The 12227-nt window shown below is 39.7% G+C and overlaps 1 protein-coding gene across 1 annotated transcript in view; it reads left to right on the forward strand.

Moving 5' to 3' along the window:
• VPS41 (VPS41 subunit of HOPS complex) overlaps positions 1-12227 on the forward strand; it is an 841276-nt gene that overhangs the window by 181246 nt on the left and 647803 nt on the right. Inside the window, exon 3 of the mRNA XM_078688207.1 lies at positions 10956-11063. Coding sequence (XP_078544333.1) covers positions 10956-11063 — 108 coding nt within the window. The remainder of the gene's footprint in view (positions 1-10955; positions 11064-12227) is intronic.

A 12227-nucleotide genomic window follows, 5' to 3' on the forward strand; every position in this document is an offset into this window, starting at 1 on the left:
TAGTAATTTAAACCAATTACATTTTTTTAATATTCATACTGTTAAGCAGTTATTGGATAACTGAAATGTGTTTGGTTTTTAAGCATTTTACATGAATTTACATATAAAAATATGAAGGTGTATGAAAAAATGCCAACGCAGTGTATGTTTTTCAGTTGACTTGGGGAGTTAGTAGTCGGTAGGTGCATTTTAAGTAGTCTTTACAACAAATGAAGTATACTCGGAAAAGGGACATAGCGTTGAACCTTTGGAGAGTAATGAGATCGTAAACTATTCCTTTTCAAAGTCTGCCTTCACCAGTTCTTTCAAAGCAAAAGTTTCCATAGTAACAAAAAATCAATACACATATCTTTCCAAAAGCAGACCGCAAGTATGTTACCTCTTTTATTATTACCCAGTTTCAGCTGCCTTTTCATTTTAGTAAACATACAGTGGGAGGATGAAAGACTAAATTGACCGTACATAGATTTTACTTATAAATATTTTACTCATAATTACATTTGTCAGTTTCGTTCGAACATCTTTGCTGGCTATGGCTTGCGGAGGCTGTGGGTAGGTTTGCACTGACTATGATCGACTGTGGCATCTGATATTAGCACTAGAGACCACCTTTTCATTCCTTTGAGATGCAATAGAGAAGGAGAAGTAAAGGGAGAGAGGGAAGGATGCATGAAAGAGTTTATGGGGGAAATAATACTAACTCACTGTAACATACTTTGAATTCAGGTCGACAGTGACTCTTGCCTGAGGTGAATGGTATTCTACAGACCTAGGGTTCGGTAGCTTTACATCCGTTAGCAGCAGGCAGAGTAAATTTTCTTTTTTAGTTCCAGGTTTGAACTATTAAGGAACAAGACAAACTACAGAGAGATGCAGGATGTGGTCATAGAACGATCAATCTGCTCCAATTAAGACAGGTGGCTTGTTTTAGATGTTGCTGGATTAGCACAATGTGTGACAAGACACTGTTGATATGTGAAGTGGTTGAACTTGTGATGTTCTGTGGAAAGCATTGAATGGTAGGGAGACTTGAAGATCTAAACTGGTAAAGAAACCGTCAGTGGCCGGTAGAGAAATTTAAAATAGGTGCACGTCAGTACTTCAGTACTTTATTTGAGCTGGTGGTTTCCGGTGCTAGGCACCAGGATGTAAGTGTCAACACCAGAACGTATAACAGTCTTCCACATTGGGGCGCTGTTTGTCTAAGTTAGAGATGAGCACAACAACATTTGTTTATTTATGCAATATGAATTAAAAATGACTAATTCCTGCTCTCCACGCCATTCTTTTTATTATACATCATAACAAATTGCACAGCTATGCAAAGAGGCAATAACATATGATCAAAAAATAAAAGCCAGGTAGAATGTACTCAGCAGTTTATACCCCATCATTGCATCACTCAAGTATTTCACTCTCGATGCCCGCTGGGCTGTGCAATCTATCTATGCTGTGTTCAGGGCTTTAAGTGGGATGAAAACACTATGTGGTCTCTCAAAGGGGCGTGGCCAGTGTAATTAGGGCGTGGCTTACAAACACCTGAGCTAAAAATATGTGCTTAGCATAGTGTGCCACCTGATTTGTATTTTGCTGTTTCTGTCATTGCATATAGATATATGACACAACAAGTAACATCATACCTACAACAAGTCAGTACTATTGGCTTTGTCAATGGTTGTTAGTTGCATAAGATAAATACGCAGCAACTATGGCTTGTATATAATATCGAAAATGCTTCCAGTTAAAGCCCTGGTGACATCACAACGATGTTGCTCGCTGCTCCTGAGTTTCAAAAAGAGAAGGGAAATCCATAGAGAAAATGACCCTCTTTAAAGGATTTCCCTTCCCCTAAAACGCTCACCTGGCATGGCATCATTCCGTAATTTCATCCACTAGTGAGAAGTGAGCTGTGTGAGCACGCACACATGATGTGCCTGCTGTCACTGCAGTCTGGTGAAAAATGGACTGCATGTGCTATGGCACAAAACAGGGCCCGATAGTGACCCGTTTCGAGGTCCCCTTTAAAAAACTGCCTGTGCTCAGCACCAGTGAGACCCAGCCCACTTAAGGCCCTGGTTGCGTTGTTGTTCCACTGTCGGAGACCAGCATATCTCTCCTCTGTACGTATTCCAAACTGTCCATTTACGGTCCCATTTTTTGCTGAATCCTGTATGTTCGAACTTATTTTTTTCAGCAACCATAGCTCTGTCCATATTGGCCTCCCAGTCCCTAATCGTTGGTAAGTCCCCATACCCCATTTTTGTGCAATGTTTTGTTTAGCTAAGGGTCACTCTAGCGATGCCCACTCCCTCTCAGTCTGGGTAAGGTCTGTGGCCTCCCATATATTTAGAAGACAGAGTTTCGGGGTGATCGTCAATGTTTTCCCCCCAGCACACTCCAAGTGATCTGTAATCTTTTTCCAGTAGTTGTGAGCAACTGGGCACTTCCAAATAATGTGGAAGAAACCTCCCCTCCTGACAATAGTGTCGGAGGCAATAGGGATCCAGTCTCCTACCCATTTTGGCCAGGACTCCTGCGGCCAAATAAACACAGTGCAGAACTTTTAGTTGGATGAGCCGCATTCTCATAGGGCTGGCAACCTCCCATGGGGATAGGACGGCTCGCCAATCCTCCTCCTCTAACTCTTCCAGGTCTGCCTCCCACTGCTGTCGCAAGAGCACTTGGAGATCAGAGCGGTTGCTGATCAATATTTTATATGTTAGGGATATGGCCTTCTTGACCATCGGGTCAAGCATCAATCTATTCTCCAGTGGGGAAGCCTCCGGAAGCAAACCACCCCCTGGTACTGCTGATTTGAGTGCATGGCTAATTTGCATATATCTAAATGTTTCGGTGGACGCAAGGTCAAACTCTTTTTGTAAATCCTTGAATGTGATCAGTCCCCTGGAGTTCCACATGTCCCCCACTGTTGAAATCTCGATCAGGTCCCTTTTGTCGAACCCTGGACATGTTCTAAGTCGCCCCAACCGCTCGTGCTCCTAGAGAGGAGTAGGGCGTGTGATCTTATTGTGCCGTCCCAGTTTTTTGTTAACTGTGTGCCAGATTTCGATCGTGCATGCGGCGGGCCAGTAAGTCCCAGTTTCCTGGGGTTTGTGTATAGCGCCTTGTGATATCCAACTTGTCCCATAAGCCACCAATCCATGCAGAAATGCCCCCGCTCTCCATGTCACCAGCGGTTGATCATCACAAATTGGGACGCCGAATAATATGATCTAAGGTCTGGCAGCGCTATTCCCCCTTCGTACAAGCCCATAGTTTGTTTCTGTTCCCCGCGCCATTCTTATAGCTTTGGGTGCTTGGAACAGTCTCAGTTGTCACACTTGTAGGACTTCATTAGTTAGTAGTTGTGTTGGTACTGCCATTGGTAGTACAGGGAGGGGCAATGGGTGGTGCAAGCTGCAATGGCTTTCTGACGATGGCCCTGTTTCTTAATTGTTCACAAATTAAGCACTGGGCATTTTCTGGTAAAAAGATGTAGAGTAGGACTGTCTTTCATCTCACAGGAGCAGTGCATGCATCCCCCTGTGGTGTTACAGTAACACTCATGTGCTGTTGCAAAATGTGTCTATCTGGTTAGTTGAGGAATCTGCGGACACTACCCAGCCACTCAGTTAGGGGAGGAGTGATCTACATTTGTAACCCCCTACTACTTCTTTGTTGGTAGTTAGTCAGGTGTTAAGGATTGACACTTTCTTTATACACCCTTTGCACTAATGGTTATCAAAAAGAGGGATGGTGTGTCATTGACCGTGTGAGTGAGGGGATTCATGTGTAAATCTGTCACTGTTTTCATTTTGGACTGTTTATATATTTTTAAGTACTGGATTTATATTCCTAAGGGATTCATTTTGCAGATTTTTTTCATGCATTCAAGAGAGGTATATTAACAGTCCTTGCTGTGAACATTCACATAGGTTAACTGGTGCACATCATTATAATTTGTAAGCATTACTACAACTTTCTTAGTTGATGCCTTAATCACTTCATCAGTTCATAGGCACCAAGGGCCTTGTGGTTTGTATACGCTGTATTGTTTCTTGAAACTGCCAAACACTTTAATGAATTGTATCATATTGTAAGTGTTTCCTCCTAATCATCCGAGTTCACCAGAGATCATTCCCAAAGAGGAAGCTGACCAACAGTGACACCTTCAATTTTACAAATCCGTTACTCTCTCCTTTGAGAAATCAGTGACTTGCCAATGGTTTGAGATTCAATTGTGGTGTCAAACAGTTGTTAGATACTATTGTGAATCTAAATTAGGAGAGAGCATTGGTAATGGTCTTTGTAGGTCTTATAACTTAAGGGAGGGCACGCTTTCCTCACTCGTCTGTTTTCTGGAGTCAGAAATGCTTTTCCAATTCACAAAATGGGTTTAGTATGTAACAAAAAAGCCTTTTTACGGTTCTAAACTCTGTGGTTGTGCTAAGCACAGAGTTTGCGACCGCAAAATGGCTTTATACATCAGATTCTCATTTTCAACAGCATTGACTCCCATTTTGACTTCATTATCAGCTTGGGATGCAATGGTGTTTGTGTGCAAATATTTACCAATTAAGATTGCTCATACATTTTTCCAGCAATTTGTTGCCAAAAATAATTACTCTGACACACACTCTTCCCTATTTTTATTGATTCCTTTTGATAGAAGTATGTCCCATTTGAAAGTGTAACACAGGACTTTAGTTTTTTTGTCGATCATGATATATTGTCACTGGGTCTAGCAAATATGCCTTTTCTGCATAGTCACCCCAGATCTTTCCTTATTTTCTGTTCCCATTTTTGCATGTCTGTGCACGTTACACCTGCTAAACAGGAGTAAAGTGATGTGTCCCCCATTTTAACATGGTTACGTTGACGTATTCCTGATTGACATATTTAACTTGCCTATTATTCCCTACCATGTGGTGAAGGAAATACACCCATTGCCTAGACATTAAATGCCACCTGTGGACTGCAGGACCTATGGTGCCATCTATAGAGGTGGCCTGTAAAACATGGCTTCAGGCCTACTTTATGTACGCTGACTGCAGCAGCCTAAACCCCAACTATCACACCTGTCAAAATAACCTTTTTGACTGATGGGAAACCCTCTTTTAAAATATTATTAAGTCTCCCCTAAGCACACCTTGTGGATTTGAAAGTGAAACATGATTAAAATAAATTGCCGTGTTCCGTCAGTGACTAGGCCCTAAAAGCTATTTTCAATGGGAGGGCTGTACCCTAGAAAATGTCAAAGTCCAGATTTTAAATTTTAATTTGTTACTTTTGATAGGAACGGGCTACAAAAGTCATTTATAACCTATTTTTAATATTTATTGAAAACCAAAATCAATTGTGAAACTAGAAATGCAATCATTATTTAATAAATGTAACTTTTAGAAAGTTATCTTTGCCTACCTGAAGGTCCTGGAGGCTAATTTACGTTGGCTCTCCAGCTGCATTCCAGCCAAGTGAGGAAACCTGCCTGCAGAACTGGTTTGGATTGGACACTGGGAAGGGACCTGCTCATTCAGCTGACTAAGCCTCTGAGCTCTGCCCAGGGGAGGAAGGGTTCCCCATCTTGGGGTTTAGGAGTAAGGGGCTCTGTGGGATTTCTTGAAGTAGGGAAAAACAGAAACTGCTGGAAAAGTAGGCAGAGTTGTCCCGTTGCATTTTTTCCCATTGGTTGTCCTGGAGTCACTACCCACCCACTGGCTATTGCCAACCATAAATTAGGCATCCCAAGAAACCCTCCTCAGAACACTTTCTGGACATGTGGAAGATCAGAAGGAATCTGAACATGCTTTCTGTGGCCTGCTCCCTGTTGAACCCAGAACAAAGAAGCAGACTCCAATGGTCTAATGCCTGACCTCTTGTATGGACATAACAAGAGGCCTTTTTCCTGAAATGGCCTGTTGACCAGTACCAACTTGACCTGGACTGGACCTTGCTGGTGGCCTTTGCTGGAGTCACATTTCGATTCCCATCAAGCTGCACAGCCATTATTTTCAAACAAATCCAATTAATTAAATCCATGACACTCTTCGCTTATTCCACAATTTTGTTCATTCAATGTTATCCTTTTTACTCCTTTGTTTTCTTCAATTCATTTTACTCATTTGTATTACGCTTCATTGTTCTTCAAAAAAGCACAAGGATGATGCATGTTTCCACATGCCGCGCTTTATTGCAAAAACACCCAATGCATTTCAAGCATAAAACCCTTCTTTGGGGGTATCTATAAAAATAAAATATATATTTACATCACCAATAATTACAATGTTAATGATTCTAGTGCAATCTACATACTACATACACTCAAAAAGGTATAACACTGTGAGCCTGTTGCACGCGCTTATATACATTTTCTGAATGTCTATTTTTATCGCCAACAAGATTAACATCGTCCTCTACTTGCCCCTGTTACCCCAGAAGCCCATTATCTGAAGTCTGCACAGCGATGCTATACTCGCTAGTTCATAGCCCCTCCAGCCGGTACTTACTGTTTTATAATAACATTCACTGCCGCAAGCTTACCGTGACACATGTTCCTCTAACTCCAAATCAAACATTTTCCAAATATCTCCTCATATGTCACCCAGATTCCTTCTATCTCGCGGCAGTAGCCGCGAAATACTCCTGCTTGTACCATCGGCTTGAAACAGCTTGACTGCAACCGGCTTCCGCCCACTTTTATTCACTCTACTCTCCCCAGGTGAGTAATCACGTGCCAGCTGGCGTGCGCTTAACTCCGCACTTGCTGACCACGCATGCTCATAAAACCGCTCTACTACTTCCAGTTTATTGCAGTCAATTACCCAAGATGCACCTCTGTTTAAACTAACAAAGACTTAACCTAGCGCTCCCCACCCTGATAGCGCAACACTCCTGGTCTCTTCACATCAGGTACTGTTCAAAGCTAAAACGTCAATGCTAAAAAACTGCTCAAATTGACTGCTGTACATAAACTTTTTAACACAAGTGCATGATAGTCACTAGAAATCTCGTTGCCAGAAAAATTATGTTCCTCAGTTGAGATTGTGCATGGCAGGGAAACAAACACTCTTGTGCAATGTCTTGATATTATTGTCCAAAAGTTTAAACCTTATCACTTGTCCTTTGCGGGTGCAAACTCTCCTTTAGGGCAGAAGGTTCATTCAAATATGGATACAGGATGGTGAGTTGCACACCTATGTAATCACATTCTCTAGGTAAACCTACTCTCTCAATTGAACCTGCTAGGCGTGCTTGCTTCCTCTGTGCTCTGTCCAATTGCACTGCAATAATGATAAGAACACAAGGGAACCACATTTCGATTTGCTGGAGTGAGGCGTGGCCCCTAACGTCTGTCCTTGCAGCCCTGGGATCCTTAGAAGTGCCCCAGATGAGTTGCTCCTGAAACTCTGAAAAGTGTGGACTTAGGACATTTTTGGGCTACCAAGACCTCCAGAGATGTCAGGGGGACTTCAAGACAAAGGTGTCTTTTTTGATCAACCTTCCTCAGATACAGCTCAAGGCTTGCCTGCTGAAGGATCTTGAGAAAAGGACTGAGTCAGAAGGTAAAACATTTGAACGAGACAAACCTGCTTGATGGAGTCAGCCTGAAAAAGTGCCTATGTCCCGATCTACCATTTCTATAGACTATCATTGGCATGTAGTGCTCTTTAGCTCTACTCTTTAGCTCTACTTGTACCTAAAACGTAAAAAATCTCTGGTTCCCCTTATTGGATTTTTGTTGCTATTGTGTTATTTTGTTAATTCATTGGACACTATTTTCTTATTCAGTTTGGGTTTTTTATTGGTTGGTGTTTTAACTTTATTACTGTTTTGGTGTCTGTATAAATACTTTATCGATTGCATAAACCAGTCTGCTGTGTGTTATAGCTACCAGGGGTTTAAACTCACAGTAATTTAGTAACTCTGGGGCTCAACCTGAAAAGTTAGTGTTATTACTCTTGCGATGGCCGGCTGTCAACCGCAAATAATAATACAATTTCTGACATTTGGAAAGTAATGCTCCTTACAGGAATAAATTAATAGTCTTAAACAGGGCTTTAGAACCTCTTAGAAAAATTATTGTGTGGTGTTTTTTCATGGTTAGTTGCAAAGTATCAAAGTTCCAGCAACCGAGTCTATAATTAAAAAAAATTGCCAAAATTAAGCATGGAGGAATGACCTAAGAGGCTGTCCATTGCGAGGGTGACTAAGGAACCTCATAGAAATATTGGCCTATAAAACAATATTTTATTTTGTGGTTTGTTTGGTGGTACTCTGCTACCAATAAACAAGTTTGAAATGTAATATAATTTGCATAATTTGATTGCTGTAGTTTGTTTATAGTTTCACTAATTTCGTCTCCCCTTTCCTATTCTTTATCTTTCATTCATACCTTATCATTAATACATGCATGGATAAATGATAAACAGTCTTTATAATGGTTATTATTTTACAAATGGTATATTTACTTGGTGCATGATTTTAATTTGATCTATTTTACTTATTGCCATGCATGTAATTTTCATAGGGATTTTCAGATTAACACACAAATAAGCATAATAAGAACAATACCATGCAGTTGTTATAGTATCAAAAGTATTCCTTTGTTTATAGGTACTTTATGCAAAAGTTTAACAGATTGTAAATTCCTAGTTTCTTTATTATTGTAAGAAGAGGCATAATTATTGCTTAAACGAGAATTTGAAGTAGAAACCAGTGTATTGAATGTTATACTTTATCTCTTGCATGGGTCCAAATTTAACACTAGGCAGCATTTCCATTGCTATCTTAATATGTCATACTTGTCTGACTATAGGGACCAAAGCATACGTTGAATCAGAGGACGTAAAGATGATATGACCCTTTGAGATCTGGAACCTGCACTATATAGGACTTAATTTAAAAGCCTTCTAGATAGCCACTTGTATATTACTATGGGGAACAAATTAGTTGCTTTGCCAATGAATCACACCTTAATAACTGGTGACCTTTCATATTTGTTCTGCGCACCGTTCTACCTGCACCTTTCCACTTCTGCGCAACTTGCTCTTCCGTACATGGATTGGTTTATCATCTGATGTGTATTATGATGTGTAATCTTTATTTAATAATTTTCTGGTGATCGCTAACCCATATTGCTCCTATTCATACTTTCGACAGGCACCAACACTGCTTCTATTTTACAAGTGTACCCATGTTCCTTCTAATATGATTTGTCCTGTTCCCTCTTACATTTCATTCCTGTCAGAGTTTGATGTAAATATTAAATAAACATAAAAGTGTTTCATTTGACATAACTGTCAGAATATCAAGGTCGAAGTAACCAGCAACAAACCACACATGGAACACCACATTTCCAAATGCGATCTCATCTACTTTCACACCTAATGTTATGTTTGTATGGTCTTCTCTGAATTTGTTGCATGCCACTTTGGCACAGAACTTTGTTTTTAGCACATTAATGATCATTTTGTCAAAGTTCATCCGTTTTTCTTAGTTACTATAATCAAAAACACGTTGTTAAGATTTTCACTGTTCTGAGAACTGCTGCTTACATGTGTATTGTTAAAAAGGCTCCTAAGCATTTTTAGGATTACCTTGGTTCTCCACCAGACAATCTGATCTTTTATCCCTCCAACACAGGGCTTTTTTGCACACATCAGTCCTACAAACCACACCTCAGGGGTGCTTCTTTGCTAATCGGCATATCAGGAATTTAAAGGCCTTCTTGAATTGCATCTATTGTGTTACATTTTGTTGCCTACACATTTCTTCTGTATATGTAATACTCCAGCTCATGTACCGAAAATGTTTAATTTTACATATATTCAGTTGAACGCTATTGGTTTATATAGGGAAGCCTATTAATCCATTTTTTTATGGAGTTTTATATAGCGCAAACTTGACCCGAAGGTATCAGGTATCGGAGATCTTTACATAGCACCAGTTGCGTTACATGAAGACACATTCATTTTTGTTAGGTACTGGGAGATAAAGTGATTTGCCCAGAATCACAGGATGTTCAGCGTTGTTACCGAGACTCGAACCCAGTTCCTCAGATTCGAGGTCGATCGCACTAGCCGTTAGGACAACTCCTCTCCCTTTTCTCTCTCTTTTCTCTCTCTTTTTTTCAGTGAAGGAGTGAAGTGGGGTCATCTTGTCTGCTGAACCAAGTTGCTCTCAGAGAGATTGAACATGCCTTCGATAGCATGCCTACAGTAATGTTCATTTGATTGTGGTGAAGTGTTTGCCTCTGGTAGAGGCATGGTGTGAGTTGTATTATATTTACTCTCCTATCTAAAACCATGGCAATGCAGGCTCAGTGCCTCTTGTGTGCAAGGTACTCATACAAGTGTATTTAATTTATTTAGGACTTTTTGTGAAGCTACAGAGAATAGATAGCAGCTGTTGTGCACCTCCCAAATATATATGTGCAATGCTAATAGTACAGTATTTCTGAAATATTAAGATAATACATGAGCTATATTTCCAACAATGATCTAAAAATGGCAAGATAAAATGAGAGTTCATAAAATATGAAAAACCATTTTAGAACATGAGAGCTTGCCTCTGTTTAAAGACTATTATTATAGTTTGAAGGTTTAAATGTTCTGTTCACCCTTCTTTTATTTGCATTGGCCAGAAGTAGCTGATATAAGTTCAAGTAAAGATGTATGGAGCTATGCCACATTGGTGTTGCTCAAGGAAGTGTTTGTTCACTCATGAGTGTGAAGGGAGGGTGAGATCGAGACCAAAGTTTTACAATTGTGTCTTTGATACCCTGGTGCTAAATTGTGATTATATTTGAAATCTTCATTGTGTATGTATCCTCCATTAAAAGTGAAACATTATAGCACAGTGTCTATGGAATGTGGAATGAGGAAATAACTTAGAAACTAGCAACAAGTCACGAAACTAAAAAAACTTTTTTTGTTATTTATGTTTCTGAAACACAGGAAGAAGACAGTGAAGAAGAACCAAAGCTGAAGTATGAGAGACTCTCGAATGGCGTAACTGATATTCTTCAAAAAGATGCAGCAAGCTGTATGACCGTGCATGAAAAGGTACGATATGGCTTTTCAGATTTTAGTGATCGAAAGGGTATATCGGTTTGTACTTTCCTTTGATACAGAGCAGGCGGGATTCTGATGGATAATGATTGTAGCTTAATTGTACACTAAAAGTCTTCAACAGAAGAGAAGCTTAAACTGAGGTGTTCACACCATGGTCGAATATGCATACATTTTTGTGCCTATAAATGCAAAGCTTTAAACTTTCTGTACTTTTCCTTTTAATAATTTTATTGGGCTGAATATGTACTTGACCACTTTGCAATATTTTTCACAGCAGAAGAACATTGACAATGCTTTTCATTTTACAATGCAATAGGGTGTAGTTCCTTATTACATGAACTGTAGAACAGTGATTGTATCAAAAGCCTCCCTCAAAATTAGCTGAAGTGAATAAATATCATTAGTACAGTATGTTTGTGTTCCTTTAAAAAATTTCACTATTCCTGCGACCAACTTTAACTACGAATATTAGTTGTTGAGATGTTAAGTGGAGGGTTTTTGAGAAGTGTTTTCATTTGTTGCATCAACATACTTTAAAATGATCTCTGCGTTTTCATTTTCGTTCACAAGAAAACTTAGAAAAAAATAAATGTAAACATAATACAGCAATACAGTGATAATCAATAGGTCAGTAAATTAGTAGCCAGAATTAATAAGTAAATTATGTTTGAGGATTTAAGAAGTAAGTCAGATTTTAACCTGATGCGTGCGGGCGGAATTCCGCCCATACGCTGGGAATCTGTAAAGTGCATGTTACATGACGAGCTGGGCTCGTCATGAGCGTGCGAGGAGGCTACCTCATGACGAGCCCAGCTCGTCATGAGCGTCGAAGGGGTTAAAAACAATTCCATTAAAGAATTTCAATTTGTAAAATAAATGTTCATGAATACACACACCGCTGTGTGCTCTTCTAGTTCACGAGTGAAATGTAATAGATCAATAAGATATGCACTGAGGATCAAGGAGAATCACAGCACAGTAAAACATGAGCTAAGCTCTCAATATCCCGACCATACAAAGGCAATTACAATTCATTGCAGTATTTGCACTCCATGTGCATATTTTATCCAGTGTTTATATGTGTCCCTCTCTAAAACGCATTCGTATTATCATTTTGTTGCAATTGTAAGTTTTCTCATATGCTTCAGTGGCAGC

Source organism: Lissotriton helveticus, chromosome 4_1 (assembly GCF_964261635.1).
Source record: "Lissotriton helveticus chromosome 4_1, aLisHel1.1, whole genome shotgun sequence".
Taxonomy (NCBI): domain Eukaryota; kingdom Metazoa; phylum Chordata; class Amphibia; order Caudata; family Salamandridae; genus Lissotriton; species Lissotriton helveticus.